The sequence below is a fragment of the Octopus sinensis genome, linkage group LG24 (genome assembly GCF_006345805.1).
Source record: "Octopus sinensis linkage group LG24, ASM634580v1, whole genome shotgun sequence".
Classification (NCBI taxonomy): domain Eukaryota; kingdom Metazoa; phylum Mollusca; class Cephalopoda; order Octopoda; family Octopodidae; genus Octopus; species Octopus sinensis.
The window spans coordinates 16,995,110-17,022,759 of record NC_043020.1 but is presented as its reverse complement, the minus strand read 5'-3'; the positions used below and the strand labels follow the sequence as shown (position 1 = coordinate 17,022,759).

The 27,650-nt window shown below is 37.9% G+C and overlaps 1 protein-coding gene across 4 annotated transcripts in view; it reads right to left on the bottom strand.

Moving 5' to 3' along the window:
- Nucleotides 1-9,487: 9,487 nt before the first annotated feature.
- Nucleotides 9,488-27,650, bottom strand: part of LOC115223927 (sulfotransferase 4A1) — a 28,310-nt gene continuing 10,147 nt past the window's right edge. The window contains exons 4-8 of one of the 4 annotated variants that reach the window (XR_005003720.1): nt 26,228-26,325; nt 24,430-24,613; nt 20,374-20,542; nt 20,047-20,154; nt 10,845-12,870 (exon numbers count right to left, since the gene is read on the bottom strand). Coding sequence is in view for 3 of the 4 variants with exons in the window: in XM_036513023.1 (XP_036368916.1) it covers nt 20,409-20,542; nt 24,430-24,613; nt 26,228-26,325 (416 nt within the window). In the remaining variant the exon portion in view is untranslated. Of the gene's footprint in view, nt 10,150-10,844; nt 12,871-20,046; nt 20,155-20,309; nt 20,543-24,429; nt 24,614-26,227; nt 26,326-27,650 lie in introns of those variants that run through there. The other 3 variants (XM_036513023.1, XM_036513024.1, XM_029794661.2) reach the window with 3 other exon arrangements.

Genomic DNA, 27,650 nt, shown 5'->3' with positions numbered 1-27,650 from the left:
GGTGGCTAATGAGCCCTGCTCTTGACAAGGATACACGACTGCAAACATTGCAGATCAAGCTCTCCCCATTCACTACAACAGCAGTGCACTTTCGAGCAGCACGCTTAAGTTATTCCTTGAAGAATACGCGCTCTTTCAAAGGTGTCGACCCTCTCCTTAACCTGCTTCCTCCATCTGTGGTGATGACAGGCATTGCTCTCCTAGTCAGTCTCCTGCATATCACAGGCCTTTAATGAGGACTTGACACAGTCCTTAACCCTTTAGTGTTCAGATTACTCTGTTAAATGTAATATATTTTTTATTTAAATTGTTTTGAATTAATCATGCATTATCTTATAGCTTTGAGGTTTCAATGATGTGATAGTTTATTTTTAGAATATCAATGTAGGTTAGGTGTGAGAGGCTAGATATGGCCAGTTTGAATATAAAACATGTAGAATATTTGAGCTGGATATGGCCAGTTTAAACACTAAAGGGTTAAATTACAGCCTTGGTTTCTGCCGGGGTCTCTTTCCATTCTCAAGTTCCCCATATAGCATCTGCTTTGGGATCCTGCTATCCTTCATTCTAATAAAGTGTTCAGTCCAACAAATTTTACAAGTATTGTGCTTTGATGATGCTAGCGCAAGAAGAAAAAACAGAAGTGATGATAAATTGGAGCCCATAAGAGAAGTATTTGAAATGTGGGATCAGAATTTGCAAGATGGATATGTTCCATGGGCATGCATGACAGTTTATGAACAATTAGTTTCATTCAGAGGGTGCTGTTCATTCCAGGTATATATTCCTTCAAAGCCAGGGAAATATGCAACCGTGAAACATTTTATGCCTGGAAAATGCAAATCGACACTGGAAAAGACCCAGTAAACGGGAGAGATGAATCAAGTTTCAAGAGTTGTTGAAGACCTAGTAAAAGAACTTGAAAATATTGGTTGCATTATAACTTGTGATAATTTTTTTACAAGTCTAGGATTGACCCAAAAGCTGCTTGGAAAGAAAACTACTTCAGTTGGAACAATTAGAAAGAACAGAGTTGAACTTACAAGTGCTTTCATAAATGAAAAAGAAAGAGAAATCAACAGCACAATCTTTTGATTTCTAAAGGATTCTATAATCCTGTATTATTGTTCTAGGAAAAATTATGTAGACACACTTATGAGAACAATGCACTCTCAGCCTTCAATTGATTAAAAAAAGTGCTGAAAATAAACCTGAAGTTATTGCATGTTACAACAAAACAAAAGGAGGAGTAGAAACCATAGATAAGATGGCAAGGACATACACTTGCAAAAGAATGACTCAAAGATGGCCTATGGTTATATTCCACAGCATGATTGGTTGTGGTGAAAGAATCAGCAAAATTTCGCCATTGCCTTCTGCTGGATCCACGTGGAGCTTAGGTGTTTTGCTCATAAACACACATGCCCAGTCTGAGATTCGAACCCGCTATCCCTTGACCGCAAGTCCGCTGCTCTAACTGTGAATGCTTTCATTGTTGCTAAACAGCTTCACTTGCAAAGTTTCAAGGATAAAAGAAAACAGTAACTTATTCAGTTAGGAAAGGAGTTAATGCTAAACAAGAACATGACAAACAATCTTCTAATTCTGCTAACATTTCTCAACCAAACAAGAAAAGAAGATGATCTTCAACCTCATTTGAGATTCCTCAGCCAAAGCAAAAAGGAAGATGTTCTTTGCGTGGCCCCAAAATAGATCAGGAAAACTCATACTACATGCAAAAATTGTAATATCCATGTTTGCCAAGAACATTCCAATGTTGTCTGCATTCACTGCCATGAAGAGCTGTAATTCTGTATTTTTGTAATTTTTAAAATTCATGATATATTCTGTAAGCTGTATTTCTTTTTTTTTTTGTGAAAATTTGTGAGAAATAGTAATTCTTCATTCACCTGATAGCATTGTTAATGTAGCTAAGAAATAGTGGTAGTCTGAATAAAATTTAATTAAAAGAAAAATATTGGGTCCATTGGGCCCAGTTGTTCCTTCTTGAGCCATGCCTGGCACATAGGGCTGATTTCCCAGTTTCCTTGGCATATATGTTCCCTACCTGGACGGGACGCCGGTCTGTTGCAGGTGAGTTGCAAGATGCAGGAGGAAAGAATGAAAGTTGTGGTGAAAAAGTCAGCAGAAGTTCGCCATTGCCTTCTGCTGGAGCCATGTGGGGCTTAGGTGGGGCTCATAAACACACACGTCTGGTTTGAGATTCGAACCCGCTATCCCTCGGCTGCGAGTCCACTGCTCTAACCACTAGGCCATGTGCCTCCACATTGGACCCAGTTGGTAATTAGTGAATGGAAATTATGACAACACATTCAATTTCAAAGAAAAACTTTCTTCCTGTTTCATTTCTTTGTAAATACTTTACTGTTAATCATAATTCTTTTGTTTCCCCTTAACTATACTTAGTGTGATGACCTGACTGGTGACCATGACTACTGCTGCTTATTGTTCTTTACAGAGTAGGAAGGAGAGAGAGAGAGAGAGAGAGAAGAGAGAGAGTGAGAGAAGAGAGAGAGTGAGAGAAGAGAGGGAGGGAGAGAGAGAGAGAGAAAAGACTTGGAGAGAGAGAGAGAGAGGGGGAGAAAGAGTACCATGAAACAATAGAGAAGTTGAAAATTCTCTTTACTTTTCTCCTTTAGTGTCTTTGACTGAAACTCACTCCCTCATCATTTCTGAGGGTTGTCACCCACTGCCAGCAGAACTGTAAACAGATAAACACAAACACACACACATCCTCATCATCATCACATTACTACGTCTGTTTTCCATGCTGGCATGAGTTGGATGGCTTGACAGGAACTAGCAAAATCAGGGGCCACAGCAGGCTCCATAGTCTGTTTTGGTTTGGTTTCTAACACCAAGTACTTTACAAAGTGCACTTGGTGCTTTTTACATGGCACCATCACCAGTACTTTTTATGTGGCACCAATGCGAGTGCTTTGTACATGGTACCTTGATTTTAGGACATTAAGTCTGTTGTGGTGCGCAGGTCTTCATGAAAACAGCAATGCTCCATACTTTTGCATATATATATATATACATATATATATATATATATATATATATATATATATATATATATATATATATATATATATATGTATGTGTGTATATATATACATGTAAATATATGTATATGTGTGCGTGTGTATATATACAGAGTAGGCCAAAAGTCACCTGACAGTAACTGAAAATCATTTAATTCCAAGATTTATTTATGTTCCCCCGACTGAATGAATTTAATAAAAGCATCTAAATATGAAACATCGTGAAAATTGCTCAAGCTGAAGTCCTTGAGTGACACATTTTTCCATTCGAGTCAATACAGAACTACAGATAGTATTTATGGAATTTTGATCTACTGTTGGGTGACTTCTGGACAACCTGTGTATATACATACATACATACATACATACATACACACACACACACATATATATATATACATACACACACACACACATATATATATAAATATATATATATATATATCACGTGATCACGTGATCGACCAGACCATCAGATGTTGCTACACATCGCTGGTCACAATGCATTCACATTGTTTTAGCCTTCGAATTATGCCACATTGCTGGCTAAGCGAGCAGTCCAACAGAAGAAAGAGTGAAAGAAAGAATAGTGAAAAAGTACAGAAGGGATCATCACCCCCTGCCGGAGCCTCGTGGAGCTTTTAGGTGTTTTTGCTCAATAAACACACGCAATGCCCGGTCTGGGAATCGAAGCCGCAATTCTGCGACCGCGAGTCCGCTGCCCTAACCACTGGGCCATTGCGCCTCCACACACATACATATATATATATATATATACTCTTTTACTTGTTTCAGTCATTTTAGTCGAACAAATCAACCCCAGGACTTATTCTTTGTAAGCCTAGTACTTATTCTATCGGCCTCTTTTGCCGAACTGCTAAGTTATGGGGACGTAAACACACCAGCATCGGTCGTCAAACGATGTTGGGGGGGACAAACACAGACACACATATATATACACATACAAACATATATATATATACATACATATATATGTGTATATATATATATGTGTGTGTGTGTGTGTGTATATATACATACGTATATGTATGTGTGTATGTATATATATATATATAGAGAGAGAGAGAGAGAGAGAACTTTGCAAGTATGAACTTCCAGGTTTGGCCCCATTGCATAGCACCTTGTGCAAGTTTCTTGCCTTGTTAGCTAATTTGATAAGAGAAACTGTGTAGAAATTTGTCATACACACACACACATAAAGATGTATGTATAAACCTGTTACTTATTCAAGTAAACATTCCAACACTGGTTGTCAAGCAGTGGTGGGAGACAAACACAGACAGAAAGGCACACTCTCACACACACATATATGACAGGGCTTCTTTCAGTCACTGTCTACCAAATCCACTCACAATGTTGGGTCAGCCCAAGGCTATAGTAAAAAACACTTGCCCTAGGTGTAACACAGTGGGATTGAACCTGGAACCATGTAGCTGGGACGCAAACTTCTTACCACTTAAACATAACATAAGTACAGCCATGCCTACACCTATGTATGTTTTATCTTTATCAATTCACTTAAAACATACAAAACAAAAAACTATTTTTAACCCATTGTATACAAATTAACCAACTTCAAAAACAGGATCTGTCTACTCAATAAAGGGTGCAGTATATTCCACAATATTGAACAGTGTTCTCGGATTTCCGGAAATTCCATATAAAGGGCTCAGTACAGCATTATCTGGTTTGTAACCATATAAAGCAAACATGTTAGGCACATACGTCACACCTATGCCTTGGGCAGGATATATTAGGATTTCATGGAAACATGAGTAATTTTTTTAAATAAAGAAAGCAATGCTCACATCAGAACACTGACCTTATCATAATGTTTAACACATATCCTGTTTCTTAACCCATATTACCACCACTACTACTACCACCACAACCACTACTATTACTACTACAATGACAACAATGACAACCACCATAAAAATTACCACTACCACCACTACTGCTATGACGACAATGACCACCACCGCCACCACCGACACTGAAAAAATAGAAAAATGGTTACATCATCAAAAATCTCAAAGCTACAAGATATAGCATGATTAATACAAAATATTGTGAATAAACGTTACATTTGACAATGTAATCTGAATTCTAAAGGGTTAATGTCTGTTTTTCTATGCCAGCATAAGTTGGACAGGAACTTGAGACAGGATTTTACAAAAAAATGATCTTCCTATCACCAATCCTTATCTGTGTTTCAAGTGAGGGCTCTTTTTTTTATATTCCATAGAGTGACTAGTCATAATTTCAATGAGGAAATTAAACATCATCATCATCCTCATCATCGTTTCACGTCCGCTTTCCATGCTAGCATGGGTTGGCCAATTTGACTGAGGACTGGCAAACCAGATGGCCGCACCAGACTCCAATTTTGATCTGGTAGAGTTTCTAAAGCTGGATGCCCTTCCTAACGTCAACCACTCCAAGAGTGTAGTGGGTGCTTTTATGTGCCACTGGCATGAGGGCCAGTCATGCGGTACAGGCAACGGCCACGCTCAAATGGTGTTTTTTACGTGCCACCTGCACAGGAGCCAGTACAGCGACACTGGCAATGACCTATACATCATTGTATGACTAGTGACATTGGTGATATGTCATGCTCGGGAAAACCTGTCAAGCTAAGTGAAATCATAGTTGTGGCTGTTGTCAATGTCACGTAACCGGCATTCATGCTGGTGTCATGTAAAAAGCACCTTTCAAGCGTTGAGCCTCACAAAGGCAATGGCAGATGACTGAGACCATTGGCAATATGCTGTGCTTTAGAAGAAGACCCATCAAGCTAAGTGAAATTAAAGTCATGGCAGATACTGGTGTCATGCAACAGGCACCCATGCTGGTGGCACATAAAAGCACCCATTACACACTCGGAGTGGTTGGCATTAGTAAGGGCATCCAACTGTAGAAACCATGCTAAATGAGATTGGAGTATGGCGCAGGCCCTTCACTTACCAGCCCTGATTAAACCATCCAACCCATGCCAGCATGGACATGGGATGTGAAATGATGATGATAAGTTAAATTAATTTTTTGGCTCAAAAAGCAAAAAGCAAGGCCATGTAGCGGACATGGAGTTATGTACAGGTGTGTTCATGCAAAGAGTTCAGGCCATTTCTGGTCAAGAGAGACTTTGAACCGAGCAGTCATTGGCACCTTCACTATCTTGTCCGGCAGCTTATTCCACGGATCTGCAACCAAGACAGAGAAAGCCCCTCTCCTTCGATTGAGACGAAATCGTCGCAGATAGAGCTTTTCGGAGTGACCCTGCAGCCTACGCTCTGGAACAGGAGTAAAGGACAGCTCTTTCGAGAGGTTACACTTTCTGCTTATGATGTTGTGAGCAAGAATGAGATCACCACGGCGTTGTCGTTTTTCTAGAGAATAAAGGTCGAGCGTCTTCAGCTTTTCTTCATAAGACAAATGCTTGAGACCAAGAACCATGCGGGTAGCCAGCTTCTGGATGATGATGATGATGATGGTGATGGTGATTACTTGAGGTGATAACTGAAAGAATGGGATGTCACTATCTACTTGACATTTATTAATTTCCGAGAAGTACAAAACTCTTATCGCCTTCAAATCCTCTGAATTTGATGCACTTGTAGTGCTCCAGCCACTTCATGATGTCCTCCAAAGTAAAAGTCCAGGACCTTTGTCACAACCTCCTTTGTCTTCTCAATGTCTTCAAACCGATTGATGCTGACATTCTCCTTCAGCTTGTGGAAGAACCAAAAGTCAGAGGGAGCAAAGTCTGGACAGCTTTGATGCTCACCTATTTACTTGATTTATTGTTGTTTTCTGCTTTCTCTTATCTGATGAGTTGTATTCCTTTTTTATATACATATATACATACATATACATATATATATATATATATATATACAAATTGAGATAGGGGTTGTGAGTGCAACCCTCCATGGGATAACATATATACAATATACTGCTAGTAAAGCACCCAACAAAGTTAATACATAAATGTTAAGAATTGCGATGCATTTGATTCATTTACTGTATTATATGGCCAAAGGTAAAATGTTTTACCACAAATTAATAATACAAAATAAGAAAATGGAAAAATACATCTTAATCAATAATCAACTACCAGATAATGGCGGTGCCCCAGCATGGCCACAGCTCATGAGCTGAAACTAAAATCAATCAAAATCAATCAATCAATCATAATACCCAATCACATAATTTATTAAAGCATTACATATGAACATTAAGGTCAAACATAATAATATAGAACAAAACAATGTACATCAATGAGTAATATGATACAATAAGTACAGTATGTATAAGTGAATATAAATAAATACAAATATAAATATAAACTACATCTTACAGCTGTTTCAGCCATGCAGATATGGGTGTCTCATTATGCTCATATTAGCCATGTGTGATAGGTTAATATGTAGTTATAAATGAGACACTTACAAAAATATCACAAGGCCTCTTCGGAGATTATGAAATACAAACTAAATTAAATATGAATATCAGAGGAGGTACACCCATACAAGAGTGGGTACATACCCATAATATATAATATACACATACATATGAGTGCATATACCCATACTCCTATACATATATATATATATACATATACATAATAATATACAGCAATATACCACTGGGCCATTGTGTCTCCACACAAATATATATACACATATATATACATACATATATACACACACATATATATATATCCATACATATATATATACTTATTATACTGCATCATACATCTTTCCAATTACATATCTTTAAGCACCACTGATAACAATAATAATAATAAAAAAAACTTAAAATGCTGCTACTGCTGTTAATTGTATTGTATTTTTCATTTTGTTGTTGTTAAATAACCTTCCAAATATTTTCCATGGTAACATATGTGAATGAAATACTATAACTGAATGAAAACTCTATGTATATCTATCTGCAGTGTTCTCTCAAGCAGATCCCTCACTGATATAACATGCCATCTTTATTATTACACAACTGGCCGCCATACATTGTACCATGGAATCTATTGATTTTATTGATTTACATCAAAGTTACAGCTCATTCAGTTTAGCATGTCGTACTGCCAGCCAACCAGCCAGACAGACAGCCTGCCAGACAGCCAACCGGCCAGCCAGCCAGCCAGCCAGTCAGCCAGCCAATGGGGTCATGTAATTTTTTTTCTGCATCTTTTGCATAACACCAGCAAGGAAGCATATAATGCTTCTAAAATGACTTCAAAACATACATCTGGTTAGGAAAACTGGTAGTCCTAGAAAGGAAACAACAGCAAATAATGGTTTTTGATGTTATTGGAATTCTTCCATTCAACTTTTTGCATAAAGTTTACTACTGAATGTAACATAAATATACTGATTAGTTGCTTGAGTGTGAGAAATGGTTTGAATATTAAATCTCTGGAAAGGACGATTTGAATATCCCTGGGAAGGTAAAATGAGAATTCCCAAAATATAAAAATTCTTGACATTTTCTTACTCTTCTTTCCTGAAATTTTTTAAAACATTTAAAAAAAAATTTCTTTATGTGAAATATTTTTGAAAAATAACTGAAAATACAAATAAGAAATAATAACTTATGACAAAATATTCTTAAAAATATTGATTTTTAATATCACACACATATACATATAAATATTTAAAAAAAAACAAATGATGTCTTTAAAAATTCTTTCAAATTCAAAAGCTGAACATTGAAATAAATTTCAATATAATTCTTCAGGGCTTATTGCAAGATTTTTCAATTATCTATATTTATCTTGAAGATTGTCAAGAAAAGTCAATCACTGTTTTGTATACAGGTGTATGTGTTAAAAGTATGATATGGGCTTATGAGAATTTGGTATATGCCTGTAGGTTTATGTGTATATATTGTATATATGAGCATCTGACAGGCTTTTTGCCACACGTATATATGAATGTATATATATACATCTGTGAATGTCTATGTATCAGATATGTATGTCATTATTTAGTCTTATTTTAAGATTTCTTGCCAATAGAGAAAAAGCTAGTTTCTAACCTAGAACCAAAGCTTCTTCATTGGAATTTCAACATCAACAGGGTATTTTTGTGTGTTTGTATGTATATGTGCAGATCTGAGTTTTATGTATGTCTGTATGTATGGATGTATGAATGTACATATGTAGGTCATTATTCAGATCTATTTCAAAATTTCTTGCTAATAAAGAGCCGGAATTTCAACAACATCAACAGGGTATTTTTGTATGTATATATGCAGATTTGTATATACTTAAATGATATACTTCTGGAAAGGTTTACAGATCTTTACAGTTCCAGTGATGGTTTGGATTTGTAGTCTTTGAATTAGTTTTCTCCTTCCGATTTTTGAGAAACCTAATTTCTCAAAATTGGTATTTAGGCAGTGCCCCAAAGCATGCATGGCATATTCCAATACCCCAATGTATGTATATGTGCATGTACATATATATGTATGTGTGTGTGTCTGGAAAGAATTTTTCCATACGCACCCACACAATTACATTTTTGCATTTTGTTTTGCAATATTCTTGACACGAAAACACGTGTTGAAACACATTGTATCTTGGTTGGGTCATATTGCCAATTATAACACATGCACTGATTCTACTGATTAACTAAACTAGTTAAGGTAGCGAGCTGGCATGCTGGACAAACTGTTTAGGAGTATTTTGTCTGTCTGTACATTCTGAGTTCAAATTCTGCTGAGGCCAACTTTGCCTTTCATCCTTTTAGGGTCGATAAAATACCAGTTGATGTAACTGACTTACCCGTTCCCTGAAATTGCTGGCCTTGTGCCAAAATTTGAAATCAATATATTATTGGCCTCGTACTGGTAATTAACGCTACAAAGTTCATGTGCTGTCTAGTACAAGACTGACTTGTTCATTGAAACACATGTTACTGAAGGAATAAAAAAAAATAAAATCACTCACAGCAGGTGGTGAACTCAAAACACATTGGCATGAAATTAAATATTATGAGGTAATTGATTACAGTGGATTAATATTTCTGCCAACTTGGTGCTGTTTGGGATTTTAAAGTCATTGAAATGAGAATGAAAGGAGACAGAGAAGGGAAAGAGTAGAGAGCGAGAGAGAGAATAATAATAATATTAATAATAATTGTGTTGAATGGGTTGAAAGACAGTGATATTAAAGGAGGGAGAAAGAAATATATAAATATATAATATAAATGTATGTATGTACATATACATACATATATGTATGTAGGTGCAAGCATGGTTATGCAGTAATAAGTTTGCTTCCTAACCACATGGTTTGGGGTTCAGTCCCACTGAGTGGCATATTGGGCAAGTGTCTTCTACAATAGCCTCGGGCCAAACAAAGCCTTGTGAGTGGATTTGGTAGACAGAAACTGAAAGAGACCCATTGTGTATATATATATATGCATATGTATTTATGTGTGTGTCTGTGTTTGTTTCCCAGCCATTACTTGACAACCAATGCTGGTGAGTTTGTGGCCCTGTAACTTAGCAGTTTGGCAAAAGAGATTAATAGAATAAGTACTAGGTTTACAAAAGATGAACCCTGGAGTCGATTTCTTCAACTAAAACACTTTGAGGTAGGGCTCCAGCATGGCCACAGTAAAGTGATTGAAACAAGTAAAAGAATAAAAGAAAAAAAATATATATATATTAGGGTGCTGGGCAAGTAATTGCATTTTACCAGAAAGGATATAAAAATAAATGTAGACTATGTTTATTTAAATAGTCTTAATTAAGAATGTAATCACCAATGTTTTTAACAACTGCAGCCCAATGGAAAAGTAACATTTTCATGTCACGTTCAAAGAAACCTATTTCTTTTCCTGAAAAAAAAGTCTCAAAGACTGTTTTCAACTTCCTCTCTGTTTCTGAATGTTTTGCCACTTATAAAATGTTCTTGTGATTGGAACAGATGGAAATCCATAGGTGCTAAGTCAGGTGAGTATGGAGGATGTAGAACTTCCCATCTTAATGATCTTATTTTTTCTTGGGTTTGCTTTGAAGAGTGTGTCCATGTTGGAGAATAACACCTTTACTGTTTTCCAAAGCTGGCCATTTTCAACTTAATTTTTCATTTACATGATCAAGTTGTTGGCAACAGACATCTGCATTGATGGTCCTTCCATGTTCCAGTAGCTTGTAATGGATGATACCTTTTATGTTCCACCAAACACAGATCAAAGATGTTTGTGGATGGAGTTCTGGTTTTGGTTTTGGTGTTGGTACTGCCTTCTCATTACATAATAATCATTGTTCTTTTTTTTGTTTTCTGTTGTGATGTAGAACTCATTTTTCATCACCTGTAACAATGCACTGCAAAAATGACAGGTTGTTATTCCTGGTTAGAGGACTACTGCAGATGGTGGAATGTCGTGTTCAGCTCTCAAGTGTAAGCTCATGTAGAACCTAAATTCCCTCTGCATGTTTTCCCAATTTGCTTGAAATGCTCATGGATAGTTTAACATTACACATCAAATTTTTGTGCCAAATCTCTGGTTCTTTGATGTGGATCTGATACAGTAGTCTCATTCAAAAGGTCATCCTTCAGAGTGGGTTGTCTTCTAGAGCGAGGCTTGTCAAATATGTTACAATCACCATATTTAAACCTTTTAAATCACAGTCAACATGTACGAGTTGTCACTGCATCCAGATACACTTCAAAAATATTTTTCATAGCTTCTTTAGCAGTACTTTTCTTTTGAAGCTCATACAGTAAGCAATGGCAAATATGTGGTTTCATAAAGTTCTCATCCTCCATGGAGTTAATTACCAAAATAACTATGAATGACACGCTGCTGGATAGAAGAGACGATATACTATTTCTAGACAGTTTCCACTCATTCAAACTTGGCTCTGACATGATTGGTTGATTCATATTTTATATTGGTGAAAAAAACGCAGTTACTTTCCAAACATCCTAATATATATGTGTGTGTGTAAGCACACACACATGTGCACACATACATACATGGTGTTCAGGCTAAATTTGATACATTGCAAAAAAAGGAAAAGAAAACACGATATCTCATTCAAAAATTGAAGTATTTTAAAAAATGAAAAAAGAGCAACTAGAATATGGCTGGGGGATAACAGTTTATTCAAAGTAGCTGTCTTCAGCTTTCACCATGGCCTTAAAATGGCTCTGGAAGTGGGCACATGTCTTCCTCATTATGTCCTTGCAAAGATCTTTGAACATCTCCTTGGTCTTGGTCACCAGCTCAGCCTGTGTTGCAGACAGAGCTGTTGGTTTCTTTCTCAACCAAACCCTACACACTGTAATCCATAGGATTACAATTGCAAGGTCAGAAATTGGGGCTGGTGAAGTTGTAGAAATTTTCTGCCAACTACTTCTGACTCTTTCCAGAGGTATGGCAAGTGGCCAAATCTCGCTACTACACATATGACCTCCAGAAGCAACCCTCACCAGCCATGGTTTGACCAGTCTCACATGGTCATCTGAATTGATCCTAAGGCCCTGCTCAAGATGTGGGGTTGCATGATATCACTCTCATAGGAGACACACATCACAGTTTGTGGAGGAACTTGGTTTTCATGACTGATACATCACATGGATTGTAGGTAAATCACCTGTTGTTCTGCATGTTGTGCAACTGGTCCAGGAAGAAGTTCTGTTCATCTGAGAAGAACCAGATCATCTCTAGCTCAACAGGATGCCTCAGCCTTTTCTCAACATCTTTAATCTTAATGCTCTCTGTTAACTGTTCACCAATACATCATGCTGTTCATGAAAAAAAATGAGACATAAAAATTCATCAAATTTAGCCGTAACATGCTGTGTGTATATATATATATACACGCGTAACAATTAAAATCCCTGGAGAAGGACATCATGCTCGGAATGGTCAGTGGCAAGAGAGGAAGAGGCCGACCAAGAACCCGCTGGCTTGACACCATCAAGAGTGATACCGGAATGGACATAGCCAATCTAAAAGAAGCGGCCCAGGATAGAACTGACTGGAGGACACTGATCCGAGTAACCGAGAGTCGACTTCGACTGAGCGGATAAGAGAGATATATATAATGTGAAAGAACTCAGCCAGGTCATTTGTTTGTGTGTGTCCCAGTGGGGAGGTGAAAATACTTGAATTGTTCACTGAGCACTTCACTCACCTTTTGGGGTCTGCAATTAGTGAGCCATTCCCTTGGAACAATTGTCCTATTTTGTATTGTACTATGGCTGTTTCCTTTATGGAAAACTTTAGGATATGATTTTATGCTTTCCACAATTCTCTTGTCTCTCTCTCTCTACTCTTTCTTTTTCATAGAAGCATTTGTTTCAGCTTTCAATTTCCAGAAGTTACCATCGTAAGTTAGATTTTACATCATCTTTCAGTTGCCGTCTCACCTAGTTTGAGATCTTTGCTCTGTGTCTCATGATTTTCCTGTCTTTTGGGATTTCATTTTTGGATATGTAAGCCTTTTCTTCTGGGACATACTTAATGTATATAGCTTGCACTGTTAACATAAAATGATTGAGTTTTAAATTGTCTTGCATAGACAGACAGTGAAACCAATTTTGTTTGTGGATTTCTTTGTAGATTGATTTCCAGTTTGCTTTATGGAAACTCAAGTTGGATATGGCTTGGTTCCTTCTTATAGAATAAATGTCAGCAGTTCATCTAGGACTATACATTGTTAGTTCTTCAATGTTATGGTCTGAGAAAACGTCCATATTAACTGTGAAACAGAATCCAGGATATTATTACTTTTGGCTGACTGGAGCATCACTTGTTTCATAAACAGCATATTAGAAAGTTCAAGTAATGATTCTGCTTGCCTTTGTTCATACAGTGACACTCTGGAGAGAAAGTGGCTTGCAAGCCATTTAACATTTGGGAAGTCGAAGTCACCCAAGGGGAATATATTGATGTATTGGTCCAGATTGGTCAATACCTATTCTATGTGTCTGCGGCTATTCTCAGATTTACCACAGGTTTGGGTTGTCGTTCCTGTAGACAGTGGAATGACAGTCTGAACTAGTGAAGGACTTATTCAAAATAATCAAATGAAGAAAAATTTTAGACCTTTGATGGACGGTAGTGATTATGGAATGTGTTAATTATATCATCTCACTAAGGAACTATGGATATGATGATGTGAGGAAACAATTGTAGTGATATGAAATAAAGAACTGTCATTCAATTCATTTTCTCTTATACATACATTTCTCTTTCTCTCTCTCTCTCTCTCTACACACACACACACATATATATATATATATAGAGAGAGAGAGAGAGAGAAGAATAGTATAGAGAATGTATTCAGAGAATGGATACACATACGCATATGTATATATACATACACGAATATTATTTAAAAGATACGAGGATTTTTTGTCAGGATGACTCAAACTAATAGGTATGTGCTGCTGTGAATGCTCAGAATAGGTATGCCACCAAAATTCTGGTTTGAACAGCAGTAGAAGGTGTGATTTTGTGACTGCCTTATCCAAAGCAGCTAGAAGGGCCAGAAGCTCTTTGAGTCGGTAGGTTTAGGTTAAAGTAGAAAAGAAAAGGCAATCAGGACATTTAATTTAACTACATAATAATCTAAACCTTTTATTATATAAATAATAAATGCGCCCTTTTAAAGCCTAGCCAGGCTCATAGGCCTGGTTTCCCGGTTTCAATGGCGTATGTGTTCCCCAGCTGGACGGGACGCCAGTCCATCGCAGCGTTACTCATTTTTGCCAGCAGAGTGGACTGGAGCAATGTGAAATGAAGTGTTTTGCTCAAGAACACAACGCATCGCCTGGTCCAGGAATCGAAACCACAATCTTACAATCATGATGCTGACACCCTAACCACTAAGCCACGTGCCTCCACAAACCTTTTATTATATAGCTAAATTAAATATCCTTGTCAAGTCTCGCTTGCCTTTTCTTTTTTACTTTAACCTATATGAATATTATATATTACGGAAATGTACTTGCATAGCAAGTGATTTGATCTGAGATCGTGTGTTTGGAAGGAAAACAATTGCAGCGTGGAAGGTGTTTGTAAGCCATTTAAGAAACACACAAAAGCCGTTCGATTCACTTCAACATTTAAGTTTAATTTGTCAAAATATTTTCGTCGCTTTGAGACCGCGACCTGTTCACTGACAAAAATCCGAGCTGCATTACAGAGATGCAGCACGGATTTTTGTCAGTGAACAGGTCGCGGTCTTATAGCGACGAAAATATTTTGACAAATTAAACTTAAATGTTGAAGTGAATCGAACGGCTTTTGTGTGAATATTACATATATATATCTCAATACACACACACACATACATACATGTAAATTTACAAACAGTAGGGAAAGTACTCAATACATATCCTATTTGTCTTGTGGCATGAGCAGAAGTATAGTATAGTAGTATTATCAATACATGCAGTTTATGAAATTCTTTTCAGTAGTTTTGGGTGGGTTTTCTTTATCTAAAGCAGTGTTTCTCAACCATTTCTTGACCTATGACCCCCACCCAGCTCTTGATTCCTGTTTCACTCAAATGGACCCCCATAACCATTTGATCTTTATCTTTTATCTTTTACTTGTTTCGGTCATCAGACTGTGGTCATGCTGGGGCACCACCTTGGAGAATTTTATAGTCAAATGAACTGACCCCAGTACTTTTTTTTCAAGCCTGGTATTTATTCTATTGGTCGCTTTTGGCTGAACCGCTAAGTTAAGGGGATGTAAATACACCAGCGCTGGTTGTCAAGCTGTAATGGGAGACAAACACAAACATACACACAGATATGTATACATATATATATATACACACACACACACACACATATATATATATATATACATACATATACACACACATACATATATACATGACAGGCTTCTTTCAGTTTCTGTCAACCAAATCCACTCACACTCACAAGACTTTGGTCAGCTTGAGGTTGTAGAAGACACTTGCCCAAGTTGCCACACAGTGGGACTGAACCCAGAACCATGTGGTTGGGAAGCCAGCTTCTAACCACACTGTCACGCCCGCACTTATACGTTTAAAAAATCCTATTATATTTTTATAATTAAATATTATTAGGAATTGTATATAAAAATAATTATTGAAATATTTTGTGTATTCTAGAAGTTTAACCAGTTTTATTGCACATAAACTTCAACATCAGGAGTGGCTGTGTGGTAAGTAGCTTGCTTACCAGCCACATGGTTCCGGGTTCAGTCCCACTGCGTGGCACCTTGGGCAAGTGTCTTCTACTGTAGCCTCAGGCTGATTAAAGCTTTGCGAGTGGATTTGGTAGACAATGGAAACTGAAAGAAGCCTGTCGTATATATGTATATATATATATGTATGTGTGTGTATATGTTTGTGTGTCTGTGTTTGTCCCTCTCCCCACCATCGCTTGACAGCCGATGCTGGTGTGTTTACGTCCCCGTCACTTAGCGGTTCGGCAAAAAGAGACCGATAGAATAAGTACTGGGCTTACAAAGAATAAGTCCCGGGGTCGATTTGCTCGACTAAAGGTGGTGCTCCAGCATGGCCACAGTCAAATGACTGAAACAAGTAAAGGAGTAAAGGAGTAAGGAGTATCAAAATCTTATATGGACCCCCCCCCCCCGGATCATGTGGATCTCAGTTAAGAACCACTAGTCTAAAGAGAACAGCTTCTTTCATTTACAGATTTCTGATGTTCCATTCTGTGGTTCTAATGTTGACATTGATGATCTGAGAACAGCATTTTTCCTGGATGCCTTTCAAAGCTATAAATGTCAAATGTGAATTGATGTATTGTCTTTTTGTTGTGTGTATTTCCCGTTAGGTTTTCACAAAAGACACATGAAATGTGAGTGTCCTATCAATCTCGAAAGGATTAAGACTCATGACCTGATACAGAAATTTAACATAAGTTGCGTTTGATGGTCCACAAGAGTATTTAAATCTTTATGATTTGGACAGCCAATTAATGCAATATAACATTTTAATTAACATTACTTAATGTGATTGTATTCATCATCATCATCATTGTTTTAATGTCCACTTTTCCATACTTGCATGAGTTGAACAGACTTTGTGAAGGTGGATTTTCTATGGCTGGATGCCCTTCCTGTCACTAACCCTCACCTGTTTCTGAGTAGCCCAATATTTCCTTGTGACCAGACATGTTTTTACAGAATACTGGAAATGTTTTTATAGAATACTGGACACTACTTGGAAGATGGTGATATTTGTTTACAACCATCATGTGATATCAAGGCAAGGACACACACCTACCCACACATGTATACATTATATATTACAGGCTTGCTTCCCAACCACATGGTTCTTCTACTATAGCCTCAGGCTGATTAAAGCTTTGCGAGTGGATTTGGTAGACAACGGAAACTGAAAGAAGCCTCTCGTTTATATATATATATCATTAATTAAAAATTTAGGGTAACAATAATATTTATCGAAAAATTCTTAGTTACCAGTGGTCTAGCGAGAAAGAAAAAATTAGTCAAGAGACTATATATTATTCAGAGAATAATACAGTGTACATTCAAACATAAAAGAGATACCTGAAGAGTAGGATGTCTGACTCGCTAGAAAGAGCAGTTAAAAACTACAAGCCATCAATTGTTGTAATTCCAAAAGTGATTGAAAATATATAGGGCACAGATAGTGTGTCTATAGCCAGCTGGAGGAGATATCTTCCTGGGGCTACAAACTACAGTAGCACCCACCCTTAGGGGTTGGCCATATTCAAATGGCAAATATGCATCACGATATATATATATATATATATATACACACAGAGCGCAATGGGTAAATTGCTGCCATTTTATATTTTTAATTTTGTGCATTGATTTTTAAAAATTTCGTTGACTACACAGTAAAGTAGGGTCAGTTGTGAGAAAAACAATGATGATATTTCACTCTACCAGAAATTTGGAAACAACATGTGGTACTGCTCGGCATTTGTGCTGAAAGCTCCAATACAAATATTTCAGAGTGTTTGGGTGTCAATCTGATGACAGAACACGTACTGAGAGTGATAAAAATCAAACATCCAGTCAACATCATGGTGTTTGGAGCGATTACTAGTGATGACGTTATGTCTCCATTCATCTTCCCACATGGCCTTAGACTCAACATGGAGGCCTACATCAAGTGCCTGGAGGAGGTAGTGCTGCCCTGAGTCAAGAGGGTGATTGCTGGAAGACCCTATGATTGGCAACAGGACTCTGCACAATGCCACACAAACAGGAGAACTCAGTCATAGCTGTCGGACAATTTCTGTGACCAAATCACCCCTAACATCTGGCCACCTAACTCCCTAGACTGCAACCCCCTTGGTTATTATGTGTGGGGTGCAGTTGAGCAAAAGACCAACAAAACTCCTTGTAACACCAAAGATGAACAGAAGGCAAGAATTATGGCATCATCCACCAACTTAAACAACAAGATTGTCCAGAAGAGTTACGGGAGATTCCAAAGTCATCTGGAGGCTGAGGTTGAGGCCAATGGCGATTTAATTGAATAAATTTACTCTTTAGTATTTCAAGATATTTTTGTGTAATTTTGTTAAATATATCTGTTAAAATGAACAGTCAGTGTTATTTTCATTTTTTCCTAATTTAGATGACACTTTATTCACTACAACCTGTACATATGTGTGCGTGTGTGTCTGTGTTTGTCCCCACATCATTGCTTGACAACTGATATTGTTTACATACCCCATAACTTAGTGGTTCAGCAAAAGAGACTGATAGAATAAGTACTAGGCTTACAAAGATTAAGTCCTGGGGTCAATTTCTTCAACTAAAACCCTTTAAAGCAGTGCTCCAGCATGGCCACAGTCAAATGACTGAAACAAGTAAAAGACTAAAAGTATATATATATATATATATATATATATATATGCCTGAGGTGTCATGCAGTAGAACTGAACCTGAAACCCTGTGGTTGGAAAGCAGCTTCTTACCACACAGCCTCTTCCGCTTTTCACTTTGTCTCCTGACACTTAATAGTTCATCATTCTCACTGTGGGGGAAAGAACACAAGAACAATCCACTGGAATGATCAACAAGCATTACCTATTGACATGATTCACTGGTATGTTCCAAATTTTGGCTTCGGAATGGTTTGTGTTGTAATGAAATTGAATTCTTGAGATTTAATTATAAATTGAAAGTTTAAGGAGAGCCATTTGGCTCAAAGATTTCGATTGGTGTAAGGATGTCGACTGCTGCTATCAAAAGATCGAGAGTCTCAAAGAATGCTTATTTCAAACTTGAGAACAGTTTTACCATAAAAGAATTACAAATTTGAGAATCAACACTAGAATTGGTAGCTATATGGCAACTACAGAATTTCAGGATGCACCAAATCTTCAGGTTGTCTTTGCAAAGTGCATTGCTATTAGTATACAGCAGTAATAGTTATATATGCTTAATAACTGAGACAAGAAACTTCAAAGAAACATCAATGCTTACCACTGACTCTCAACAAGATCTTTCATTATATCCTGCTTTATTCTGGTTATGCAGATGGCCAGCAAATCAGACCAGTGGTAAACAATGGTTAGTCCACATTACTTTATTCTCTAGAATAAAACGATGCTCACAACATCATAAGCGGAAAGTGTAACCTCTCGAAAGAGCTGTTCTTCACTCCTGCTCCAGAGCGTAGGCTGCGGGGTCACTCCGAAAAGCTCTATCTGCGACGATTTCATCTCAATCGAAGGAGAGGGGCTTTCTCTGTCCGGGTTGCGGATCCGTGGAATAAGCTGCCGGACGAGATAGTGAAGATGCCGACAATCGCTCGGTTCAAAGTCTCTCTTGACCAGAAATGGCCTGAACTCTTTGCATGAACACCCTCCCTGTACATAACTCCATGTCCCCCCTACATGGCCTTGCTTTTTGCTTTTTGAGCCAAAAAAATTAACTTAACTTACTTGGTAAGGATCAAAAGGCTGGTTTCCTGGTTTTTCTGGTGTATATATTCTTCCCTTGAAGGGATATCGGTCTGTCACAGGATTATTCAGTTTTACCATCTGAATGAACTGGAACAACATGAAATGAAGTGTTTTGCTCAAGGACACAATGCATTGCCCGGTGCAGGAATTGAAACCACAATCTTATGATCACAAGTCCAACACCCTAACTACTGAGCCATGCACCTTAACAAGTCAAAAACGATAAAGGAACAATTTACAGATAATCTTCAGTTAATATTCAATATATTTCTTTAATCTGTGAGTTAGAATTAAATAAATATTTACATTGTGTATGTTTGTGTAGTTAACTTATAATCTTGTCACTCCACGGTTGGTGGAACAGTCAATTCATATTCAATATTTAGGTTAACATCTGTTAAGTTATCTTTCACCATTTTCTCAACTCTTCGACTGAAAAATGGTGTCAAATAATGCTTCCAATCTCCGACTTTACCTGCAAATATAAAAGAAACAATCATGAGGCAAGGCAGGAAAAACACTACATAGTCACTCAACCTGTGAGAAATAACAGCCAAATCTTACTCAAGTTACATCATATTCATCCATCCATCTTCTCTGCCCACAATTCCTGGGATGACTGTGTGGGTAGAGTCTTCAGGCACTTCCTCTAGAAGGTCCTTTCAGAAGCAACCATCATTACGCTTTCTGACTGGAATCCCAAGCCCAACCAACTGAGACTATGGATATTACCGAACTGTCTCATTCATGGTCTACCCCCGAGGTCTCCTGCTGATTGGCTTGCCTTGAAGAATTTGTCTTGTGATTCCTTCTTGCAACATTCTAATCACATGCCCAATGTTTTCCCAGTGCAGAGAAGTAAAAGCTAAACTTGGAGAGATTCCCTGATCTCTGGTTTATGCACCCTGTTGAACAATGTTACTTCTTTGGAAGAACCCTCATTTTGGATACTTATGTTCTTGATAGAACGCAAGAGGCTGAATTGAACGCTAGAATTGCAGGTTCTGGCACAGTAATGTACCATCTCAAGCATTTGAATTTCATCTCAGAAGAGGTGAAGTTAGCATAAAAAGCAAACCTTACATAGGCGCAGGAGTGGCTGTGTGGTAAGTAGCTTGCTAACCAACCACATGGTTCTGGGTTCAGTCCCACTGCGTGGCATCTTGGGCAAGTGTCTTCTGCTATAGCCCCGGGCCGACCAATGCCTTGTGAGTGGATTTGGTAGACGGAAACTGAAAGAAGCCTGTCGTATATGTATATATGTATATGTGTGTGTGCGTGTTTGTGTTTGTCCCCCTCAACATCACTTGACAACCGATGCTGGTGTGTTTACGTCCCCGTCACTTAGCGGTTCGGCAAAAGAGACCGATAGAATAAGTACTGGGCTTACAAAGAATAAGTCCCGGGGTCGATTTGCTCGACTAAAGGCGGTGCTCCAGCATGGCCGCAGTCAAATGACTGAAACAAGTAAAAGAGTAAAAGAGTTACTATTTTCATTTTGGTTTTCATGCCTATCATCACGTATGTGCAGGCAAAAAAAATTATTATTATTATTAAGGTGGCAAGCTGGTAGAATCTTTAGCAGCATTTCAACTCACTATGTTCTGAGTTCAAATTCCACTGAGGTCGACTTTGCCTTTCATCCTTTCAGGGTTGCTAAAGTAAATACCAGTTGACCACTGGGGTCAATGCAATCAATTTACCCCTCACCTGAAGTCGCTTGCCTTATGCCAAAATTTGAAATCATTATTATTTCATTTCCCTTTCGTTCTTCAAGTTACGATAATATAGCAGACATCATCATATCCACAGAAATGTTGGGTAAAGACTGAAACAGGCAGCCAAAATGGGGTTCCTCTTAAGGGTCTCTGGAGTAATGTTACTTGACAGGGTGCATAGCTAAGCAATCAGGGAATTTCTACAGATCAAGCCACTACGTCTCTGCACTGAGCTGTCACAGCTCCAGTCCTATGGACATGTAATTAGAATGTCACAGGAACGAACTGCAAAGAGACCAAGAATGGAATGGTTGGATTACAACCAAAGCTTCAGTTGGTCACACTTGGGAATCCAGCAAGAAAGTGTTATAACAGATGCATCAGATAGGACCCTAGAGAGGAGATACCTGAGGACTCTACCTCAACAGCTCCCAGGAATAGTTGATGGAGAAGATTGATGGCTGGAGAGATCATAGTCCTTCTTTATTCCTTAGTAGCTTAACCCTTTCGTTACTGTATTTATTTTGAGATGCTCTGTGTTTCTTTCAGTTACTTTAAATCATCATCATCATAATCATCATCATCATTTAACGTCCGCTTTCCATGCTAGCATGGGTTGGACGGTTCAACTGGGGTCTGGGGAGCCAGAAGGCTGCACCAGGCCAGTCAGATCTGGCAGTGTTTCTACAGCTGGAGGCCCTTCCTAACGCCAACCACTCCGAGAGTGTAGTGGGTGATTTTATGTGCCACCGACACAGGTGCCAGACGAGGCTGGTGAACAGCCACGCTCGGATGGTGTTTTTTTTTCTTTTTTTTAGTTTTTTATAACAAAGAATTTAGCAAAATAACTTAGTTATCATTCAGCTAGTGTTAGGAACATAAATTGTGACTAAGGTTTGGTGGAAGATTTTAATTCAGAACTTATGAAAATAAGACATTTGTACTCAGAGCCAGAGCCAGTTTTGGCTGGGTTGGTAACGAAAGGGTTAAAAGCTGCACCCTGGGTGGACTTTTAAGCTAGCTTCTGTAGAGGACTAATTGGGCTTGTGGCCCAGAACTAAAGAGAGCAATATCATTTATTGGTACCCTACCAATAAATGATATTACTTTAAATTTAGTTTAAATGAAAAACTTGTAAGTTCACAAATTTTTGGGGTTCTTTTAAAATTTGAATTTTCAATTGTTAGCATATAACAAATCCTCGCCCAGATCTGATCCCAATGCTGGATGTACAAGAACCTAATGAAGCGCATTTTCAATTCGAGGATCATCTTGGTTTCAAAAAGTATCATATGTCTTTGGAGAGCAAATGTAGACTGAAATACAGGGGACCTGGATGGACGGACAGACAGAATTTTTTTCGTGTTTATTATTATAGATTTCTGTTCCTAGTGAAGGCACATGGTCTGGTTGTTAGTATGTTGCACTCATGATCGCCAGATTGTGGGTTCGATTCCTGGACTGGGTGGCATATTGTGCTCTTGAGCAAAACACGTTTCATTTTATGTTGCTCTAGTGCTGTGGAGGAACCAGCACGCCAAAGAATAGACCCAATATTTCCTCTGCATGTCATGAAAGGTGACTAAAAGAGGTCGATATAGGATTTGTACTCCAACCCAATAAAACCCTCACCAGCAACGACTACCCAAACAGACCTATAGGTTGGTGAGTTGTCAGCTGAGTGGTGCAAAGCCATCATCTGTCAGGAGTAGTAGAGAATCACCAACACATGGTGGATGCAGCGATGTGTTGTTACAGCACATGCCCCTATATTACAATTAGCTATGCTGCACAAAGGGCTGTTCTTGGATAGTTCTAGAGGTCAGGGCCTATAAAAGGGGTTTTCAGCTGGTACACTGATTGGTGCAGACATGTAGAAATAACCACATGTAAGCACACAGACATTCACATGGAGAATGCTTAGGAGAAAGAGAGTCTTCCCAGTGTGGACCCAACAGAGTGATTAGCCATTCTACAAAGAGAAAGCAAATATCAAATGTGGTAGGATACAGCTGAATCTTCTATAGAGTCAAAGAGGAGTCAATTAGATTGTACAGGAAGGTGCCATACCCAATGACTGGCACAGTAGCATCATAGCCAACTGTTACAAGGGGACACAAGAGCGACCAGATCATGATAGTTACAGAGAGAACTTTAGGTTATTTATTTAGGAAGAGAAATAGACCAAATGAAATGCAGTTCAGTTTTGTGCCAGAGAGAAGTACTTTTGATGTTCTTTGCCCAGTGAGACAGCTATAGAAGTATTTAGATAAAAGTAAGCTACTGTCTTATTTGTCAACCCAAAGAAAGGCCTTTGACAGGGTATATGGGAACAATGGAGTGCAGATTGTAGTGAATGGTGAACAAGAGTGGAGGAGTCAGTGGTAAATACAAGTTGGGTAAGAGGAGGTGATGACTGGCAGTACAGTAAAGGTGGAGAGTAACAAAACAAGGATACAACAGAAAACAGGTGAAGGATGAGAGACAAGATGATGCATGGGATAGGTAAAAGTTGCAAGAGTGTGGACATGTAAACTATGTTGTTGTTGATGATGATGATGTTATTGATGATGGTGGTGGTAATGGTGGTAGTGGTGGTGATGGTGGTGATGATGATGGAGAAGACGACAATGTTTCTACTCACCTCGCCGAAGAAATTCTGTCTGGGTTTGATCTCGGATCCCATAGCCGTCCCACCACGAGTAGTTGACACTTTTATTCTGGCGCATATTCTTAAACAGACATCGATGGCAAATAGTCAACAGTTGTTCCGGTGTTAACTCCTTACCAAGAAATTTGGCAATACGCTGCACATTTCCAGCAAGGTCCTGCCAAATAACAAACAAAACTTTTATTATTGGTACTTAATTTATCGACCCTGAAAGGATGAGAGGCAGAGTTGATCTCAGCAGAATTTGAACTGAGAATGTAAAGACGGATGAAATGTTGCTAAGTGTTTTGTCCGGCATGCTAACTATTCTGCCAGCTCACCACTTGATATGCAAACATACTAAAAAGATACAGTAATACCTTACTTTATGAGGACCTACTTTACAAGGCCCCAGGTTTACGAGTTTTATTTTTCAAGCACAAAATCTAGATTTTGAACGAAGTGCAAAAGTTTCTACTACCATAACAAATGCTTCTGCGTGTTACTGAGAAATTTATAGAGAGCAAGAAAACGTTTCTTCAAAGCAAACAACTCTAGACTTGTTTTTAAAAAGAAATCTACAAGTCCGTCTATGAGTGCTTGTGAATCAGCAACTGAGTCTGCAAGTGATGGTGTGTGCAAGTCTAGTGCGAGTGAAATTGATTCATAAAATGATTATAATAATTTTTTTTTTATTATAAATGATTTTGACATTCTTTTTACTTTACATAAAATATTCTTTACATTCTACTGTTGCTTTATTGCCATTTATTTATGAGTATTACAAATTTTATATGTAAAATATTTTTCTGGGAACAAATTACAATTTATAACATTGCTACTATGAGAAATTATTGCTCTGCTTTATGAATTTTCGCTTACAAGCGGACTCCGGGAACAAATTAACTTGTATATCAATGCATTACTGTATATTGGTTATTGATCCATTCAAAATATACCCAAATTGGCATGTAGGATTTGAATGCATGTCCAAGCCATTCTCTTCATGATTTTGAAATAAAAATACGAAAGCCAGAGAAGGAAGAAAGAGAAAGATAAAAAGACATTTTATTGACCTTGAAAGGATGAAAAGCAAAGTCGACCTTGGCAGAACGGGAACTCAGAACATAAAGACGAATGAAATGCCGCTAAGCATTTTGACTGACCCTCTAACAATTCTGCATCTACACTCCTGAAAGAACTGGTCAGAAATTGAACATTATCTAGATGTGTTGCATGCAACCAATGGCACCGATATAGAAGTGTTCTGATGTTTCTAATAAAACTTTGTTTGCTTATATTTTTCAATAAACTCTACTAAATTATTCTTATTTTTCACTTTTTTCTGAATTTTTCAAATTGTTATGGTAATTTATGGACACAAATGGATCAGTCTATATAACGTTCTTTTTTTCAAGTATCCTTTTCCCCCATATAAGCCTCATTCACTCATATAAGATCCATTAACCCATATAATTTCCTCATTCATCAGTGTAATCCCCTATCATCCTCATAACTCTTCTATTCTCCCATGTAAACTGTAATATTTTTTTCATGTGCCTCCAGCACAAGTGCTAGTAAGGCGACGCAGGTAACAATCACGCTCAAATGGTGTTTTTAACGTGCTATCGGCACAGAGGCCAGCTTGTTGCTCTGGCAACGATCTCACTCGTATGGTACTCTTAGCGCTCCACTAGCACGGATGCCAGTCATTGAGTTTGATTTCGATTTCCTCTTCTAATATTAAGAACTACATAAAAATAAAAAAAAAGCAAAAAAAAAAAAAACTTACCTTATGTAAATCTTCATACTGAACAATGAGGATGTTATGATGTTGTTGGTTCAAATCCACAGCAGTTCTCACATGTTTACCCCATGGGGAATAATACACTGCAATCAGAAATAAACAGGACTCTTGAGATGGTAAAGGTATGGTTTGAAGGCAATTTTAGCTGCTACTTTAAAGTGGCACTCTGCCAGTTACAATGACAAGTGTTTCAGTTGAGCTGATCAATGGAATAGCCTGCTCTGGAAATTAACGTGTAAGTGGCTAAGCACTCCGTAAACACATATAACCTTAACCCTTTTGTTACTGTATTTATTTTGAGATGCTCTGTGTTTCTTTCAATAACTTTAAATATAACAAAGAATTTAGTAAAATAACTTAGTTGTCATTCAGCTAGTATTAGCAACACAAATTGTGACTAAGGTTTGGTGGAAGATTTTAATTCAAAACTTATGGAAACAAGACATTTGTACTCAGAGCCAGAGCCGGTTTCGGCCAGGTTGGTAATGAAAGGGTTAATGCAGTTCTCAGGAAAATTCAGCAAGAAACAGAATGTAACAAGGTTGGCCCTTTGAATTACAGGTACTATTAATTTTTATCAGCTGATTAGATTGGAGCAATATGAAATAAAATGTCTTGCTCAAGGATACAATGCACCAGCAGGTATTGAACTCAGGAGCTTACGATTGTGAGCCAATGGCCCTAACCACTAAGCTATGTGCATGTCAAATAGGACACTGCTGGGAAATATAACATACAGCTCAAACTACTTCCCTGAGTACCACACAATAAATGACAACACATCAAAATTTGGAAGGTGTTTGTCATTAAGACAAAGACATGGACAATCAGATGTACTGAATCTGTAGAATACATAAAAGTATTTGACAAGTTATCTCCACACCACAGCCTGTTTGACCGGAGCAAACTCTGCTGTTGAGGAATACACAACAGCAACCACTGTAGAAATGTTTGATTCATAGAAAGGTTCATTAATTATAAGGATTTTTATAGGGGCTGTTTCTTCAAAGTTATAAGAATATTTGCTTAGCTCCATGCTGGTCCTGACTGAGCAGCCCTATTATCAAAGACCATTTCAACTTCACAGCTCTCTTTTTCTACCCTGGAATCATCACCATCATCATCATCGTTTAACATCTGCTTTCCATGCTAGCATGGGTTGGACGATTCTGACTGAGGGCTGGCGATCCAGATGGCTGCACCAGGCTCCAATCTTGATTTGGCAGAGTTTCTACAGCTGGATGCCCTTCCTAATGCCAACCACTCTAATGTGGTTTTCCTATATTTTAAAGATTTTATGGGTGTGATCTAAGAGAGATGAAGCTGTTATTTTTAGCAAGTTGAGTGATTGCATAGAAACTCCCTTGTTAGTTCAAGTTTTATAGAAGTTTCTAATAAGGGTGGTATT